The 20,138-nt window shown below is 49.0% G+C and overlaps 1 protein-coding gene across 2 annotated transcripts in view; it reads right to left on the reverse strand.

The window, feature by feature from the left end:
- Positions 1-20,138, reverse strand: part of Cables1 (Cdk5 and Abl enzyme substrate 1) — a 98,508-nt gene that overhangs the window by 42,288 nt on the left and 36,082 nt on the right. For both annotated transcript variants that reach the window (XM_021645414.2, XM_021645413.2), the window contains exons 2-3: positions 13,147-13,218; positions 7,655-7,747 (exon numbers count right to left, since the gene is read on the reverse strand). In XM_021645414.2, the coding sequence (XP_021501089.1) occupies positions 7,655-7,747; positions 13,147-13,218 (165 nt within the window). The remainder of the gene's footprint in view (positions 1-7,654; positions 7,748-13,146; positions 13,219-20,138) is intronic.

The raw sequence follows: 20,138 nt of genomic DNA on the forward strand, positions 1-20,138 counted from the left end.
AAGCAGTCCCAGGAGGTGACACTTTCCAGGCACGGAGCAGCTAACCCAGACACTCGGTGGGCATTCCAGGCCAGCCAGCTTAGTGCTCCAAAGACAGGTGTTTCTGAGTCTCCAGGGCTGCAAGGACCAAGAGGGAAGGTCTCCTCTTTCCTAACAGGACTGCAGCTGAGAAAGGACAGCCACTGTCTGCCTTCAGTTCTCACGCTCAGCGTCAGGGTCTGTTGCTCTGAGGGCTCAGCACAGAGCTCTCAAGGCGGCACCAGGTAGCCTCGGTCCTGCAAGGCTCTGTGAGCATCCATCATCAGCCCAACGAATCTATGCCCGAAGACTGGGACTTATGTTTAACCTCCTCTCTTGGTGCACAGCAGGAATCTCGATGAAGACAGGAACTGGTGATGATTGACAGCTCCTCTTGGCAACCATCCCACCCCAGCGTAGTACAGCTCAAGGCAGCTGGTCACCTTTCTCCACAAATGCTGTGTCTACAAAGGGCTGCCACCCACATTTGTGGACGGCTTATTACCACCTTGAGGTTTTTTTGCTTTTTTTTTTAACTTCACATCAAAATGAATTTATTTTAAAGAGACCATATAGACTCACTCTTTAGTTATCTACAAAAGTTACCCTATGTGACCCACAATGCTTTGTCCTTGGCTTCTGGTTGGCTCGAGTGACAGCACTCAAAGACAAGCCAGGTGACACCCCCCACCCCGCCTCTTCACGTGTGTTGCCAGCTCTGTAGGTGGACGGACACCCTGGACCCGCAGTTCCTCAGACCTTAGCCCCTCTACCCCCGTCTCTTTCCTCACTCTGTCCCACCTCGATGTCTCTCCTATGGTTCCTCAAACACCCTAGATGGAATGTCCTCCATCCACGTAAATGTTCTTCCGCTGGCTGCCCCCTCCCTCACACCTCCACTGCACGCATTCCCCCAGGCACGCCCCCCTCGCCCCTCACACGCTGCCTCGGTTTTTCTAGCCTGCATTTCTGGTGTATATTAAACCATTTATCATCTCTCTCCAGTTGGCCTCTGACCCCTGGAAGCAGGACCATAGTTCTGCTCAGGGACGCGTCCCAGAAGAGCCACACAGAACAGGGGCCAGGAGGGTGTGGGGCATGGGCCTGCGCACAGTCACCACCACATCCCACGTAGGCAACAAACTGCTGGCTAGAAAAAAGGTGAAACTTCAGCGCGGTCACCTGACGGCGAAAGCTATACTGAAGGGCGGTGGAGGTGAAAAGCTCCCCACTGCAAGACAGCTTGTCACGGTGGGGTGTGGGGAAGAGCTCCACCAAACCCTCGTTCTTTCTCTCTTTTTAAGTGTGTATGTATGTGTGTGACAGAGAGAGAGGTATGCACATGCGCATGGAGTGCATATGCCCAGAACAGAGGATGTCAAATGTCATTAGCACTCTTGTGAGCCAGAAGCCCGCTGTTCTGACTAGGCTGGCCAGTCACTGAGGTCTCTGGCCCGTCTCTGCCCTGTGATGTTGGGAGTAACAGCTAGGAGCAACTGTACATGAATTTTACATGTGTCCAGGGGATTCTAACTTGGGCTTTCATGCTTATTGTACAAGCACTCTTACGTCCATCCTTAAAACAGATCAGTCAATGGCAAGGATTGGGGGGGGGTGCCCACCGCATGGCTGGCACAGCAGTGTGAACTAAGCTATATCCAAAATGGACTAAGGACTATGAAAAAGAAGACAAGCCAGACTCCTACAAGTGTACCTGGTGTCCAGGCACGCGTGGCTTATTCCAAGCAGTTGGCTACCGTGGGGCCACTCAAGCCTAGCATCCTAAAATGTGACACTCATGTCACTCACAATGGGACTGTTGAGACAGACTCTAATTGGGTACAAAAGCCATGCATGTCTCAGGGCTCGCTTTCCATCAGGGCAGGCAAGCTTAGCCCTCACTGTTTAAGCCAGCATGCTGTCCATCTTAATGCTGAGAGCGTTTTCACATGGCATCTCTCTGTACCATAACTGATGGCAGGACTAAACCTCGCTTATTCTTGGTAAGTTAACTCTCGGTGGATGAAGCAAGGGCACCTCAGCTCCCACCTGTACCAGGCAGTTTCCACTCTGGTCCTCTGTAGGCTGACCTCGAGCGCTTGACCCTGCTCTCCCACTTCAGTTCTCCACAGAAGAGACCATGCTCCCCACAGCCTTCTGTAGAGACAGCCATTCTCCTCAGTCCCCCTCTGCACATTTGTAGGCAATCTCCCGCCCCCGGCCCCCCTCCCCATTCCGCCCACTGGGCCTTGCTGTAATGAAGAACAGCCTAACATTTTGCTGAAATCAAGAAATGTAATGTCTATGGCAGTCTCCTAATTTACTAACCTAGTTAGTCCATCAATGAGGAAATTAAGCTAATTTAACAAGATTCTCCTCCGTGAACTCGTGTGGATGGCTAGCAACCTCCGCGCTCATCTAAAGCACACGCCCCATCTGTTCCTCATCTCTGCCAGCGAGCAGCCTGAAGCTTGTTGGGCTGATAATTAAAATCTACCCTCCACCGCCACCACCAGCCCCCTTTGACTTTCCAAAGGCAGCATCTGTCTGGTGTTAGGCTTAAAACTTAAAAATAAAATCCTCCACAGTGTTCAGATCAGTTCGTGTTGTTAATTCCTTCCATGCCCAGCATCTAGTCCATTCAGAAGGCCTCCTCATTCATTTTGTTCAGTGAGTGTAAGCACCTACTGTGTGGCTGGCACACTGCTATGTTTCTGCGCTTCCCAGTTCTACTTGAAGAGGCTGTAAGTGGGTCAGCAGCTGACCTCTGCTGACCTTGTGCCATCAATCCCAACACAGTCCCTATTCCTTCCCTTCTGCTAAAAATGGCTTTTAACTTCCTGTCCCTCTTGCCAGTGTTTTGTTATTGTATGTATATATATTTATACATATATATATATATTTTTTTTTAACATACACACGCCATTAGACAGTCTGTCAGTGCAACTTGAGATGACTGAGTCCAGTCCCAATGTGTGCACACATCACCGTTTTCACAGTTTTTCCACCACCCCCAACCCTGTGCCCTCTCCCCATGACCCCTGCAAACCGCATCTGTTTTCTGTTTCTCTTGAGTCAGAGCATATTTCATATAAATGTGGTTCTGCATCGTCTGACCTTTGTGTCTGGCTTAATCTGCTCACGCTGCAGGCTCTCTTCACGTTAGCTGCACTGGGAGAATGCGCTGCTCCTGCTCATGGCTGGACAGCACCCTCTGTGTGCTTTTCTGCTTTTTCCTGGACGGACTCCTGGCTTCTTTCCAGTTCTTGGGTACCATGAAGAAAACTGTGCTGGTGCACAAATGCCTGTTTGGATCCTTTCCACCTCCTCTAGGTATGTACACACCTTGCTGTCTGTCACAGCTCCTTGATGTGCTGCTGTTAGAGCGGCGTCTGTTTGTTTCCCATGGCAACTAGAGCACTTCACAGTACCGTGTACAACGTACAAGAGTCCGAGCTTTCCTCTTCTTTCTCCTTCTTCTTGGCACGTGTGATATGCGTGTGTACAGATGTGGAGGCCAGAGGTGGTCTTTCTCGGTGACTCCTTATTTCTTGAGGCAGGGGCTCTCACCAAACCTGGAGCTCGCTGAAATGGCTAGGCTGGCTGTGGCTTTCTTCCAGGCCTGCCATGGCCTGCCGGGGTAGAGTGCACGGACCGCCAGCTCCCACCATTCTCATGATGAAGATGGCTCTACCATCACACACCTGTGCTGTAAGCCCACCTCCCTCTTTTCAGTGTTTGCTCTGTTAACCTGGATTAACTAGTTCATTCACTTCCTAGCGCCCTTAGTAACTGTTGGTTGCTAAAAGCGACACAAACGTATCATCATCGAGTCCTACAGGGCAGGATGCTCAGGCAGGTCTGTGGGGGTCGGCAGAGCAGGTGTCCTCTGGAGGCCCCTGGGGAGAACTATCTTTTTTTAGCTGCTTGTGGCCACTTGCACTCCTTGACTTGTGGCCCTATTTCTACCTTCAAAGCCAATCAAGGCAAATGAACGTCACAGCCCTCATCCTGCTTCCCTCTTCCACCTTGAAAGGACTCTGATTATAAAGGTCATCACCTCCAATTTGAAGGTGAGCTCATCAGCAACCTCAAAGCCTTCTTGTGACGCAGCCGTCTGTGCTCACAGGTGTGGAGGTGGGGGTGGACACCTTAGTTGGCGAGACATTATTCTGTCTATCACAGAGGTCTTCCTTAGAAAAATCAGCCCGAGGGTTACTTATTGGGGATGGAACCCAGGGTCTCATACATGCTATAGGCAAGTGCTCTAGCCATGATTATTTGTATTTCTGCCTCCTTCCATTCCTTGAGTCTAGTCTTGATGACTACAATGCATTCAAAAGGCACCTACACTCCTGTGTTCCACAAGTACTGAGGGTTGTTATTTTTTCCCAGTGCGGAGCATCAAACTCCGGGCCTTGTACATGCTAGGCAGAAGTATACCAGTAAGCCCAGGGACTCAGTACATAGCTCAAGCTGGCCTCAAACGTGTGATTCTCTTGCCCTCCCTCCCAAATGCTCCGATTACAGGCATGCCTCACCACACTTGGCTAGCTTACTGCGGGCATCGGTTTTTGAGACACGGTCTTACTATGTCACCCTGGCTGGCCTAGAACTCAAAGAGATCCATCTGCCTCTGCCTCCTGGGTGCTGGGATTAAAGATGTGTACCACCATGCCAGGCTACCTGCTGAGTTTTGAGTTAATTAAAAAACAAAACATATTCTGAGAAACTGGCACTCAGAAAGCACTCATCTTCCACCTTGTGACAGGCGCAACTTTATCAACTCTTTGGCAATGGAATTCTTGCCACAAGAGTCCACTTCTTAGTCTCAGCACCCCTTTCTCTTCCTGCTGCAAACCCACACTGGGCCCCTTTCCCCAGGGCTGGAGCGCAGACCTGTCTCCTGTGTGACCTCAAGCAGCAGGTTGCCTCACAGTTCACGCGCCTGCCAGGGAAGACTGTCCCCAGGGTCACGTGAGGCTCCCGGCTTCCTCCTCTCTCAGGGGCTGGCCTGTCATTCTGTCAGGGGTCTGTCCTTCTTAGCTTGCCCAGTTGGAGGAGGGTGCTCAGTTGTTTTCCTCTGTACTTCTTCCTCGCACAAAAACCTCTCACAGAATTTACCAGAATTCAAATGTGAACCCACAGCGGCAACCTCATGCTTCCGGCTACCTCCCAGGCCAGCTGTCGCAGAGGGATGCTGTTCCCCAGTACAGAGCAAGCCACCTCAATCCCAGAGATTTATTTCTCGGTAGGCACTTTGGTACGGCCAACTCTGAGGCCAGCTCAGGTTTCATGTTGGTTTGGCTTTTCGTGTTTGCTTTGTTTTCCAATGCTACAATAGTGTCTCCATTGTATGTAGTTCTCAGCTTTGGGTTACTTCTTTCATTTCTGTCTCAAAATTATGTTTCACACTCACTGCTGGCTCAGAGTCTTGTGCTGGTATTCCCTGCTTGTTTTGTGAGATGCCAACTGTCTTCAATAATAAGGCCTCTATGTCACTGCCAGACTACGGTTAAGGGAGTCTCTTCTAGAAGAAGAGCCAGGGCCTCAGGTGTGTACTGCAGACTGAGAAAGTAGACTGTGCACTTATGGGCAATCACCAGAAGGTCTGGGAATTGTGCACAGCGGCCAAGCAGGTACGGGTCATACCACAGCAGCGATCGCTATTGCTGAGAAGGTAGCCTGCTGGGGACCTGAGCCACTCACCCTTCTACTGAGGCAGGGGCACCAGCTTGCTCCCTCAAAGCACGAGACTAGAGGTCCCTCAGCCCAGCAGGGCCTGCATACATGTCTGGGCACATCCACCGTGAGACTCCTGCAGCCAGGCAAAGCTGCCGCTCTGCTTTCTGAAGGGCCAGCTCATGTCCTCCCATTCCCCAACCCCCAAGGAAACTTCCCTCTCTCACCTCAGCCATCCTGTTTTCTTCCTAGCTTCCTTTCCAGTTTGGTTTCACAGAAGGACTATCTGCCTACCCTTATTGCTAAATCCCAGGGAGGAAGGGGACCCTCTGGCCCTATCATGTGCTCACCCTGGCAGGGAGAGCCCCGACAGCCTGTGGTTCTTACAGCTCTGAATCCCCCCTTTACCACCTGCCCCAGATCTTCAGGGGGGCTGAGTCCCCCAACACCAGCTCATTGCTCACTATCAGAACCTCTGATCCCACAGCCCCTCAGGACCCTAACTGTTACTGCAGTTCCCAGGTAGGGCATGGAGGGAGGCAGCTCTACACTGTGACTAGAAATCTCACTCTACTGATCTTCTGCGACATCCTCTCTCTCACTAACCATGCCGAGGAACCTCAGATGCTGTGCCTGGATGTCAGGATTGAAAGTGAAATCCTTTCACTCGGACTCCTCTCTTAGCCTTTATCATTGATTTTATTCGGGAATTACAGCCTTTCTCTGTTTATGTTAGGGTTACAAAAATTGCAGGATGGAAAAAAAACACAAAGATTTAAATAAAGTTTAAAAATGGCACTAAAAAACAGCCTCAAAAGAAAATAAAAATGGTGACTGAATGAATGTGGCACAATAGTTTGAGGCAACAGTGAGCATCAGAGTAAAAACAAAAATTCAGGCGGAGTCTTACAATTAGTGAGCTCTGCCTGGAGAGCCGTAAGGGAAAGATCCACACTAAAGTCTGCAAAAAGGATTTGATACCTCAGCTGTGCTGTTCTGAAACCATCACAATTGTTATAAAATTATGCTTCTTGTCCTGATAAGGCTCAAAATAGAAAAAAAAAAAAAGGTATAAGCCTCAAGAAAGTAGGCCTTTAAAACCCTACTCCTTGATGCTACTCCATAAAATGTAAACTGTCTTTCCCACCCTCGGTCACAGGAATTCTGGGTTCTAACAAGCCTCACTGACAGACTTCTCAGCAATTTCATTTTGTAAGAATTAAGAGTGCTAGTGAGACCACGTGGTCTAGAAATCACATCAGTGACAAGCACTTGACACCAGGCCCTCTGCTCTGGGATGGCGTGACAGCTAAAAGGAGCCATCCCTAAGGGCCAGGGGGCATCAGTGGACACAGAGGTCTCCAATGAATGGACTTCAGCCATTGGATCATACGCTGACAAGAGTTCCAGCCTATCTATCCTCTGGAGAGTTTTAATATCAAGGTTGTATACTTTTCAACCATAATTGTTATTTAATGAATGGATGGAAAAAGCTTTCCGGTAGGTGTCAGCAGGACCAGAAGCAGCCAAAGTCCAGACTCTACCCTCCTAAAGGGTGGCCTATGCCACAGCCAAAGCCAAGTTCAGGCACAGATCTGGCAGCCTTTACTGACCAGCCCAGAGCTGGTCAACAGTGAAAATCTGACAAAACAGAAAAACAAAGTAAAAGCAACTGTTTCTCTACTCAGAGTTTTCTTTAAAATGTACTTGTGCCTCATCAAAATCCTGGCTAGCTGCTGGTCCGAGGCTCTCATGAGGCCTTAAGACACGGATTCTCCAGATTCCTTTGGGTGATTCCAGAGGAGCTGGAGATGCCTGCGAATGCGGTGTCTGCTTTGAAAGTGTAGCTTTAGCCCTGCTCAGCTCTGGTCATTAATCACACGGTCGTCCCGTCCCGCCCGCCGCGCTTCCCCCCACTCCCCAGCAGCCCAGCAGCCCTGTGCCAGTGTGGTACCTGCCATTCCTGGTATCATGCTGCCTCATGTTCTTAATAAAATGAATTTTCTTAAAGTTCTTTGGTCTGGGAGAACCTGAGAGTGTTCGACATCTGAAAAAAGAAAAACAAACAAACGAAAGTCATTTAAAAACACTACCAGTTGCTTACTGGATAACTGAGCCATCTCCACACAAAGGCAGGAAGGAAAGACCAGACAAATGGCTTGAGTCACCCTGTGGCAGGCAGGAGTTGGGGGGGTGGCTAGTGCAGACAATACAGCCGGGAGCAAGGAAACTTTAAGAACCCAGTGACAGAAAATTTCCTTCATAATACTGACAACATTTTATATGAGTCTCTGAAAAGCTAGCTAATGAAAACTACTGTCTCCAGTTACAATAATGTAACCAAACAGATCCAAAGGACTTCAGTCTTTGTCGGCATCCTAAAAGAAAGATCCTAAATCCACACAGGTAAGGGGAACCAAACGTTGTAAATTTAAGATTTGGGGCTGGAGGGATAACATGCAAAATTCTTTTTTTTTTTTTTCAAAATTCATTTTAAAAACAACCCTGAATCATTTTTCTTCTGTAGTAGGAATTTGGCCTGAAACCTTGGACAGCTGCCCCAACTCCTGACTCCATTTGGGAAGTCACATCTTACATTTGAATGAGAATCAGGACCCTGCTAGTTGCTGTTTCATTTTATTGCTTCAGAATAAATTTTAATAAGTAAACATCTATTGAACCAAAGTGTCCTGTATTTTTTAAAAAAAAAAAATTTCCCAAGAGCAGGCAGCATCACTTCCTGTGCTTCCAACAGACCACAAGATGAAGGAAGCTTACTTGTGGACAATGACTGCTGAAATAACCTGGTAAATTCTAACTTACGAAACCACACAGACACCACTATTGAAGCCAAAAACCCCAGCCACAAAGCAGCTGGAATTTTGTCTGTTCTTGACAAAGGGAATCATGATACTCCTATTTAAGTCCTTCCAGAGTATGGCTCCTGCTATAGGATTTCGATGCCCATACCTCATACTTCCAAAACAAACTGTGGAAAAGCAGTGTGCAGGTTCCCAAAGCCATGCTGAGCGGAGGGCATCATCTGAAAACAACCAGGTAAGGCAGCAAAGGGAGGAAAGGGTGTGGCACCTGTGGGAACTGGACAAAGTGTTCCAGAGCTACAAAGCAGCCCCGGTCTTTACTCTCCTTCAGGGCAATTTCCAGGTGGGGGCAGGCCTATCCCCATCTACGAAAGCCCTTTCTTAGAGTACAGATCACAATATATTAAAACACACACACACACACACACACACACACACACACACACATTTTAAAAGCATAACCTAACTTGAACAAATCCCACTGAAGCAAAGGATGCAGTCAGGTATGTATTTCAGTGGGTTTTACTAGGAAAAGTCCTTGCATGGGCTGCGTGTCCAGAGCAGGAAAGCCCCACTTCTCATCACCGTCCATCCCAGTGGGGGCAGAGCGTCAGCAGAGGCCTCGCTCCTCCCAACCGTCTATTCTGAAGTTACTATAACTCTGACCCACAGCTTCTGGGGTTATAGGCCACTCGAGGCTCCCAACCAGCTCCATCAGCCACGCTCCTAATCCCCACCGCCATTAACTGGGTAAGAATTAAGTGAATATATACAAATGTGTGTGTTCCGTAGACCGGCAAGTGAGCCACTTCAATAAATCTTAAACACACCCATGCACTCAGTCACAGGCAAATTTCAAGTGTTATTATTAATAAGCTGTGAGCTGGGTGTGGGGAAAGCACCTCCATATTTCAAAACAGCAGCCTTTATTAAAGGCTCCGAATCCACAGCTTTAAATGGAGTTCTTTTTTGTTTGTTTGTTTTGTTTTTTTACGAAGCCCTGCAAAGCGCTGCCTGAAGGAATGAAGAAAAGGCAGAACTGGAGAGGGTGACCATCAGCTCCATCCCCACTCTGCAGACTTCAGATTTCTTAGCTCTAGGGCTTAAGAGGGCACACAGAGCCTCCACCTGCCTTCTTGAGACTGCTTTCTGGAAATAGACCCAGAACCCCCAGCTGCCCCCATGCTGCCTCCAGAATGCCTGCTTAGCTCTACAAGCCTCTCATGGTTCCCCCCGTCTGATACAGGGAAGGTTCTGGGAACGCGGGGTTGCTGGTTAGAACAGAACCTTTGAAGCATGAACATAAGAGAAGCCCCAGAGGTTCTGGGCAGGCCATAGGTTTAAGCATGTCCTTGTCCTCGCTCTGTCCCACCCCCAAACCAGAGCTTTCTGTGCCAGCCAGTCTGAGAGGAAGCCGGCCAAGAGCTAGATGGGGAGCAGGTGGTGAGCTCAGCAGGCCTGTCACTGGACAAGCCCTGCACCCTTCTCCCACCTCGGGGATACAGAACAAAGCCCTGCCTCTGGTGCCTGCACAGGGGGACCCTCATTCCTTGGGCTGCCGTGCAGACCGGAAGTCAGGGCCACAGGTGGCTGTGAGTGCCAGCTGGAGAAGGGGGCAACGGCAATAATGATTTCACCAGCGGTAGCTCTAATACCCACCAACAAGTCAGCCTAAGAGAAAGCAGGACGGGTGCTGACGGCTGCCAGAGCCGCAGCAGGCCAACTGAGGCTGCACCAGGGACCTAGAAAGGGTGTCCTCATGTGCTGCCAGTGGCCACCGGGCAGGTGGCGAGCTCCTCAAAGTCCTCTCATTGCTGGGGCCCTGGGTGTGCCCAGGAAACACTGACAAGACATGCAAGAGAAAGGCATTAGCTGGGGCTGGAGAGATGGCTCGGAGGTTAAGACCACTGCCTGCTCTTCTGGAGGTCCTGAGTTCAATTCCCAGCAACCACATGGAGGCTCACAACCATTTATACTGGTATCTGATCTCCCTGTCATGCAGTTGTACATGTGATAGAGCACTCATATATGTAAAGTAAAAAACAAAAAAACCTGTGAGAAAGGCAGTAGCAAATAACTAAAAGGCACAGCTTTGGAGGTCAGCACCTGAGTTGCAAATACGCCCCACCAACCTAAGCTCTACTCAGCAAGGCGTTTGCTCTGTTGCTTTTCAGAAAGCGTTCAACCAAAGCACCAGGAAATGGAAGACATGCTTTTAGAGCACTATTGGCAACGATTGCCAAGGAACCTGGAATACTGGGCCTCAGGTGACAGCAGGTTAGGCAAAGGCCTAATTCACGAAGCCGCCTGAATTAACATGTGAACACCCATTCAAAAGCATACACTTTGTGTGATGCAAAATTAAATTAGGATAGAATTAAATTAAAATCTAATTCAGTGAGAGATTAGCTCTTCCTTGTTAGCACTGATGAGAGGATTCACTTAATTGTGCTGAGGTTTTAACAGACATCTTGGAGGCAATTGCTTTTTTAAAAGCAAGCTAGGCTCGGAGCCTTCCACCCCCGCAGTTCCCAGAACACTTCAGCACCACTACTGGGACTTTTCCAGTCAAGAGTTGCAAAAAAATCTTCAGAGATCAGTCTATCTGGGCCTCCCATTTTACAGGTCAGAAAGCTGAGGCTTACCTGAAGCCAAGTGAGCGCCTACATCACTTCGTTTTCTGAGAACAAGACACTTTTAAGTAAATAGGAACACCTTCTTGTTCTTACCTTATTTGCTTGTATGTATGTATGTTGTATGCATGGATGGGTGGATGTTTGCATGTCCATATGCATGTACTGACTGATGGGGCACACAGCCACACAGTAGCTGTGTAGAGATCAAGGACAACCTGTGGGTTGCTCTCTTCTACTATTATATGGGTCCCAGGGACCAAATTCAGACCATGAGGACTGGAGCAAGCACCCTTACCCACTGAGTTCTTCGCTGGAGCTGAGTTTGCCTGTCTGTTTTTGTTTTGCTTTTTAAGTTCCTTTGAAGGAATGAAGACTTCTAAAAACGCCTTAACTTAAGGATACTTTCAGCTGTTTGCATTTATGCAAGTTTCCTTCGAAATTCAAGACAATATTCTGTAAGTACGATTTGGGAGAAGTCAGTTAAGGCAGAATAAATAAGCTGTTTTCACTCGTCGCCCTGTGTAAGTCTCCCTCAGCCCTCTAGACTCCTGGAGACACATAGCCCTGTCCTGAACGCCAGTGGGGGCAATTCCATCTCCGCACTGATTGGCCGTGGTTCTTCTGCCAATAGCTGCCACTCAGCTGTGAGTGCTGGGTTCTGGAAGCACCCGGCACTCGCTCCTCACCTCTCCTCACTGCTCTCCCTGTTTGCAGGTGGGGAAGTGGGGTGGTGGGGTACCTGGCAGAGATGACCTGACTGCTCTAAGGCCAAATCCCCCTGTTGCCACCTGAGAGCACTGTTCTCCCTCCTCCGTGCTCAATTAACTTGGACCAAAGCCAGCTCCCAGCCGTGTGTTTTAGCGGAACTGAAGCGTGTCACCCGGAGGGAAATGGCTCCCCACCCCCCATCTGTAAGACGGCCTCACAGAACACGTCCATTGGGCTTTTCTCTGTGTATTTCCAGAGACTTCAAAAGGAGAGATGAGCCTGTCCAACCCTGGCCTTCCGAATGATGTCAGTGATCAGAAGCACTATCCCCTGATATCTGGGGTGTCTCCATCCTCTGCTTCTCAGACTGTCGAGGAGCCCTCTTAGGACAGCACCCTGCCCTCCACAGTGGCTCAGGGGGGAAGCTATGCCCTGGAACGCAGCCAAGGATGGAACACAGGCGCAGGTTCAGGAAGGGCCGATGCCAGGACAGGGGCACTCCCAGCCTCCCACAGCCCTGTCCGCCAACTGCCTCATAGTCCTTGGGAAGCCCAAACATCTGTCGCCTCTGGCCTTGGCTCACTCAAAGAACTGACCCACACACCTCTCTCTCTCCAGCTTGGAGTTGCAGGGAGAAGACCCAACATGTGAGTGTTCCCTCCGGTACAAGGGAGGCCTGGCCCGGCCTCTGCACAGATACAGGCCAACAGAGAGGGCAGGACTGGGGGAGAGAGGCCTGCCAGTCACAGGCAATTGCTGTCATCCCAAAAATGTGCCTCACCAGCACTTTCCTAATCCAGCAGGGAAAAATGGAAAGGAATGCTTCCAAACCCAAGGGAGCCCTTGAAACTGTCTTCACCAGGTTCCCCCATCAACTAGCTAGGGGGTGACGTCATGGTCACCTCCTGAGGAGATTTGGTGGCCTCTCCTGCTGAGAGTAAGGCTTAAGCTCTTAAGTGCTGTGTAACGCCAGGGTTAATAGGGGCCCTGCTTCCTTAAAAGCCATTTTCAAGACCCGAAGGGCAGCTGGGGTTGAGACACGGCAGATTTATTATCGTGCTGAGGCCTTTCCTGGCACCAACCACAGAGGTAGCCCCAAGAAAAAGAGTCACCAAAGCTGGAGGCACACTGGCCAGCTCACATGTCTTTACGGTTGGGGGTGTTCTACCCTGAGAATTCTTTGTTTTAGGGAGTTATAGTCTTCTAAAATTTACTTCAGAAGATCAAGAACTGAGAGAGTCGCCTTGTGCCACCAGCTGTTATAACATGAAGAAACTTACCTCCGGAGCGGGGCATTCTCCTCAATATCTTCCAGGGTCTCCAAAGAGGATCTCTGGGAGATGAGGCGCCGTCTACGAAGACCAAAAGCCAGACGTGAGTACTGCACAGTGAAGCTGATCAAACGACTGAGTGAATTTGTGACCGTCAGAAAACAAACAACAAACAGTGTCATCCCTGACCGTACATTCTAACCACCTGTCCTTATTTTACAAGGAGATAGGTGTGGCTCTTGCCGCTCACCAAGAAAACTCCTCTTTTCAGCAGACAGACATCACTACAGAAAGTCCCGGCCAATCAAAACACACAACTGTGGAACCCAGTCCCAAGGGACACAGAAACCAACCCCACACCTAAGGCTCAGGGAACGCTTCAAGAGACGGGGTAGAAAGACTGTGAGAGCCAGAGGATCAGGGAGTCTGCTGTGAGACTGTCTCCTAAGACTGTCAGAGGCTACAGCCGAAAAGTCTCACCAACGTGACGGCCACAACATGAGCTGAACAAGGACAACAACAGTGGGGGCGGGGAGGCCTCAACCCTACCTACACAAACAACTACAGCCAACTAAAGAAGGCCGGACAGTGGGAGAAAAAAGTCTTCCCCAGAGAGGAGCACACGGACTGGTTCCCCAATACCAGCCCTGAAAACATGAGGACAGTACGTAACACTACATAGACCGAGCAGGCCCTGTTTATGTTATGTATTTAGGAATATGTACGCACACGTATATATGCACACACATATACATGCATGTAACAACAATTACTTTAAAAAGAGGCCATCTGCTAGAAACAGAGCAGGGAGGGCTATATGGGAGGATCTGGAGAAAGTGACAGGATGGGGGATGTAACGCCACCGTTTTATGATCTCAAACAATGAAAGAAATTTAGAGAAGAAGAAAGGGTGAGATGGCTCAGTGGGTCCTAAGTCCCACTCCTGACCGGAGAATGGTCTCCACAGATTTGTCCTCTGACTGCCACATGTCCTGGGTGGCACTTGTGCAGCTGCCCTACCCCCCATAACAACAACCAATAAAGCAACAATACGTTTAGACAAAAGCTGTCTTTAAAGGGGCTGTTGTGCTCCTGCACCTCAGGGGATGCCGGGCCACCTTGCTTGCCTGCATCTTGGTCCTGCCCCTTGGGGACAGGCCCTCTGGGTGCAACTATAGAAGTGGGTGGCCTGTTCCAAGCTTCAGTCGCCTCCCCAGGACAAAACCCACACGATGGCCCTTACAATGCCCGGGGCCACTGGGGTACTGTGAGATTTCCGGAGCGCTAGTAACACGGTTAAGGATTCAGACAGTCATCATTTGAATTAGGAAGTGATGGATATTCAGTTTTGAAAGCGTGTTTTATCACCTGTGTACCGTGTCTGTCCACATGTGCACGTGGGTGCGTGCATGTGGAGGCCAAAGGCCAGCCTCGGGTGCCATTCCTCACACCAGCCCACTTTTTTTCCGTCAGATAAAGGTGTCTTACTAGGACTGGGGCTCACGGATTCTGCTGCTGGCCAGTGGGCTCCGGGGAGCCTCCTATTTCCACCTCATCAGCACAGGATCACGGGAACATGCCAGCCTGCCCAGCTTTCAACATAAACATGGGCACTGGTTTTGAACTTGGGTCCTCATGCTTGCATGGCAAGTGCGTTACCACCTGCACTCTCTTGTCCTGCCCTCAAACTGTATTGTTAAGAACCTTAAAATCATTAGGATGTTGTTAAAAAAAAAAAAAAAGTTACAGTCTCAGGAAGATCATGGCACCTCCAGAGAACTGGAAACAAAGGACCCGCTGTGAATAACCTCAGAGGCCAGTGAAAATGGATATTCAGCGAGATCACGCAGAGCAATAACTTTTCTGAGTAGCTGAAGAACTGCATAGCCCCTGGCCAAATCCGTCAAGCTAGTGTCTTGTGCCAGGCTGAAGTAAGAACCAGTCCTACTTAACTCAGAATATCTGGTATAGCTACAGCAGGAAAGAGTTGGTGGTGACTCTAAATAAATCCATCTAAATGAAACCACTTCACGGCCAGTGATTTGAGAGAGGAGGATGGAAGGGAAGTTTTGATACCTTATCACTCCCCGAAAAGTAGGACTAAATGTAAAAGCTGTTTTGTTTTTTCATAATGTTTGATGACATTTACATTAAAAACTTGCCAAATCCGGCTGGGTATGGTGGTGCACACCTTTAATCCCAGCACTCAGAGAGGCAGAGGCAGGCAGATCTCTGTGAGTTTGAGGCCAACCTGGTCTACAAAGGGAGTCCAGGACAGCCAGAGCTACACAGAGAAACCTTGTCTCAAAAAACCAAAATAAATAAATAAATAAATAAATAAATAAAAAGAGAGAAAGAGAGAGAGAGAGAGAACATGACAAACCATCTTAATAAACAATCATGTTTTGGATTATTCTAACAAACAAATAAAGATGTAGCTTAGGTTTATTTATTTGTTTATTGCTTCCTTTGTCTCATATATATACTACCCTGCAGCCACTCTTTTATAAGCCACATATATAAACTACCCTGCAGCCACTCTTTTATAAGACAGCTAGAAAAATCATTTTTCCAACCTACTCAAAGGCTTTATTAATTTTCCAAGACCTAACGTTTAATACTCAAATCATTTAAAAATAAAATATTCTTTGTTCATCCAAAATTTCCTTTTTTCTTTTAACTATAAACTGTTTTAGCTTGGTTGTCTCAGATCTTCACTCAACAGCCACACTAAGTAAGTTCCTAGCATGACCTCACTGTCTTGGTGACATCCGGGACCCACAGCTTTGCAGTGTGGTTAAGGAACACGGAACTTCTGTCCACATGATTTGGCCAGGTCATCAACAGGCAGCCACAGCTGCCAAACGCAGCCATCTTACGTGGGAGCCCAAGGTGTAGGAATTATTTTAGAGGCATCCAATTCACTGGGGAATATGCAAGCCCTGAGCTCAGCTTTCGGAAACCTTAACAGCATCCTGCAGCTATGGCTCTGAGCATCTGCACCATCAGTGAAGACAGCCTGTCAAAATCCCAGTTAGTCTTGGGAAAGGTGGGCGAGTGAACCCTAGCCTCTCCACGCGCTAACTCTGGCTGGTCCCACCTAAGTGCAGTGGTGCTCCTGTGGATAAGCTACGTCCCGCTGACTTCTTCCCACTCTTGAAAAGAAGGGCACATGTTTGGAGCACATCAAGTTAGAATACATCTTCTTCTATACAAGAACTTGCTCTTTTTTGTCTTTTAAAGTCAGCACATTGGGTATCTTCCTCATGAGCAGAGCAGGAACAGAGTCACACATGCACATTAAATCATCTGCTCCCCACCCCGAAGGCATAGGAAAGCCTAACACTCTGCGATGGGGTGAGAAAGTGGCGTCTCTGGGAGGCAGCTAGCTCTCAAGGGAGGAGCCCTCAGGAATGGGATTTGGCGCCTTTATAAAAGAGGCCTCAAGAAAGCACCCCAATTCCCTTTGTGCCCCATGAGGAGGGCGTGTGGAAAAGTCAGCTATCTGTAATCTGGAACAGGGCTCTCACCAATCTAAACGTCAAGCTAGCAGATCGTCTGGTTGCAGGCTTCCAGCCCCTCACTGTGTGAAAACACGTTTCGTTTATTTACAAGACATCTAGTCTCTGGCAGTTTGTTATAGCAGTGTAAATAAGACAGACAGACAGAGACAGATGGGCAGACAGACACTCTTAAGGCTTCAGTTCTTTAAAATGGAAAGAAAAATCTCAAACTTGAATGCTCACCTGTTGCTTTAAGTCAATGGGCATGAATGTTCTTTGAGACTGAGATATACAGCCTGGAAACAACCTCTGCCAGTCACGGTAAGACACTGTAACATGGCACCATGACAAACCAGCACGGTGAAGACCTGTTACTGGAAGGGTGTGTCCCGTGAGCTAGCCAAGGTGTTCATCTCATGCAAGATCCTTCCCAGATATGTAGTGACGTCTTTTCCCTCACCTTCAATCCTCAGGAAGCCTCAGGATGAGGTAGCCAAGGGCAGGCAGCCAACTTAACCAGCCACTTTCACCCTGCAATTTGTCTCCCAGACTAAGGCATTACTGGGCCATCCCTCTATCACAGACACAGTTGACCAGCAAAGGTCTTTGCAGATTTTAATGACCGATAAACACTGCTTAGCCTTGGACCACAATAGCATGCTACTGTATCACCCACAATAGCAAGCTACTGAATCGACCACACAGACATTTAATAAGAGAGCAGCAAGGCTCAAAGAGAAGCATCACATGCTGACGTCACCGAATCAAAGCACCCAGGACTAGCACACTGAACATGCATCTACAGGCCATCCTCTTGCCTAGTAATTACAGCAAGGGCCTGCCACGCCAGCCACAGGGAACCCAGCCACGTGCTAGCCAGCTTCCTGAAAGCCTTTTGCACTCATCTCAAAGCACTACAACTGCGCAGGAAAGGAGTTGCCATCCGTGACAGTCCACCTACATGTCTGAATATACCTACATGAACCAAATTATTTGTAATTAGCCCCTCACAGCTCATCTGCAGGGAAGTCACTGTATGCCTCGGGGACTGGAGATGGACAGAGTGACCAAATGTATTCATTTGCATACATTGACGGCTTAAGAGGAAGTAGGAAAAGAGACAGCAAAGCCAGGGTACAGAGGCCTGGAACAGAAGGCAATCCCTATAGAGCCAACATCCCTAAAGCATCTTAAGCATAACAGAGCCACTGCCCCCATCTCCAGGGCAGGAACAGCTGCCATCCATCCAAAGTAACTGTCCCAAGGGCAAGTGGGCACTGTGGTCTGGCCGTTCTGAAAGGCTTCCTAGTGGCTGTGCTGTCTTCATCTTCATCCTGGTCAGCAGTGACTCTGACCCTGGGAGAGTGAGGTAGAAGGCAGAAGCCAGGTGTGGCCAGAGTATCTTGGTGGCTCTCTTAGAAAAACAAGGCAAGGTAGTGGTACTGCCCAAGGAGTAGAAATACCTGGTCCAAGAGTTAGGATCAGACTGTGGTGTTCTAAAAGCTGACACTTGGGCCTTGGTCTGTGTCCTTGTGTAAGATGAGGAAGGTGCCTTACACCAACACACTCGAGCCTCACTGCATGCTGGACTGCCCCTGGAAAAGCCTGCCACTTGGGCCTGCCTCCAGGGTCTGACTTACTCGTCTGGGCTTGGCTGAAAGGATTTTTTTTAATCCACCAGGGGATTCTAATGAGCAGGACAGTTGATCCCACTAAAGGTCACCTCCAACATCCTGCTGTAGTTAAGGATGAATGAGCTCCAGTTAATTCCCTTACTCTCCTGCATCAGCACCCGTGGAATGGAAGTGGTTCTAACTACCCCTTAGCAATGATCTGCCTTGTTCATCCTCGCGTAGAGACCTTACAAAAGTCAACGAGCAAAGGGAAGCAGGCCATTTAGCCTGGAGAACTGAGGCTTTGAAGGACTTGGTGAGTTCCAGGCAGCAACAGGAATGAAGGATACACATACATGTAACATGTCACACACACAAAGGACCAGAAGAACAAGGACCCAGGTCTGTTTTCTCTGGAACCAAAACACCAGCTAGGTGGACAGCTTGGGACCTTGGGGCACAGCTAGGCCTTGAGGTTCCCTCCTTCTGCATGGAACCCACTTATACAACGTTCCTGGCGACATTTTTGGCTGCTGAAGGGTGTGGAAAGTGAGGGCAGAGACTTTAATTACATAAATGGGACAAGCTGAGGACACAGTGATCACATACGTTCAGACAGTTGCTATAACAAAAAGTAAATAAAAATAAATTCTCAGTATATCCTCAAGATGATCCCAAGCATATCATTTATCTGCCTTGGTGTTGTGTCATAGTCCACTGAACACTCTCCCACCCACACCCAAGACCAAACAACACTAGGCAGAGCACTTCTGTCTTAGTTAATGTTCTATTGCTCTGATAAGACACCACAGCCAAGGTAACTTATAGAAGAGTCTATTAGGGCAGGGAGCGTGGCAGCGGGAGGCAGGCATGGCGATGAGCAGGAGCTGTGAGCTCACATTTCCACCCAAAAGCATCGGGCAGAGGGCTAACTGAAAATGGCTCAGGCTTTTGAGAACTTCAAGACACACCTCTTCGAACAAGGCCACACCTCCTAATTCTTCCCAAAAGTTCCACAAACAGGGAAATAAGCACTCATGGGAGCCATTCTCATTCAAACCACCACAGCTGCCTAGGGAAGGGCTGTGCCTTCCTCTCCTGGGTCTTCCTGGGAAGGAACCAGGCTCAGCAAACAACAGGTGCTCAATCAAGCCTGGCCGGCGACAGAACTCCCTCATCAGGCAGGTGGGTAGTCCCAAACTTCTCTTCTCAGAATGGCACCTGACCTTCTCCTCTCTATACAGGTAGTGAGCAATGTTTGGTGTCGGAGCTGCCATTCTGCTTGACAAGGCCCAGAGCCCATTCTTGGAACGTTTCCCACTGCGGAACGGGGAAAGGTGGGGCTTTACCTTACAAACTAGGGGAGCTTGCAGTCCCGGGCTCCTCTACAGACTCAAAGACTTTAAAAGTCTCAGGCCCTGGGGGTTGCTTAATCAAAAAGGCATGAGGCTTGCCAGCCTAGAAGGCAGAACAGGCCTTTGGGCAGCTGAGAAACCCCTTTGTAAATGTGGGAAGGTCTTTTCCTTCCTGAGTGCAAGCCCCATGCCCTGGCTCATGCACCCTGCATCAGGGACAGTCTTTACTCTGGGAGAGGAAAAAAAAGGGTGCAGTGTCCTAAAACACAGGACATCCTTCTGCCATTTGTGGCTGGTTTACTACAGAAGCCTGCTGCTCCTGAAAGGAGACCTTAAGCACAGAGCCGTATACAAACCTGCACCTGATACTCCTCGTGCGTCTCTTTTGGAAATGATGCTTTGCAAACCCTGGGCTCTCAAAGCAAAACCAAGCCTCGAACCTTTGGCTGTTGCTTCCTTGGTTTTCCACGGGTTTTCAACTACTGAGGACCACAGCCCCTGAGCTCGTGCTGCACTCAGCAAGGAAGTTA

The sequence above is a fragment of the Meriones unguiculatus genome, chromosome 2, assembly GCF_030254825.1.
Source record: "Meriones unguiculatus strain TT.TT164.6M chromosome 2, Bangor_MerUng_6.1, whole genome shotgun sequence".
NCBI lineage: Eukaryota > Metazoa > Chordata > Mammalia > Rodentia > Muridae > Meriones > Meriones unguiculatus.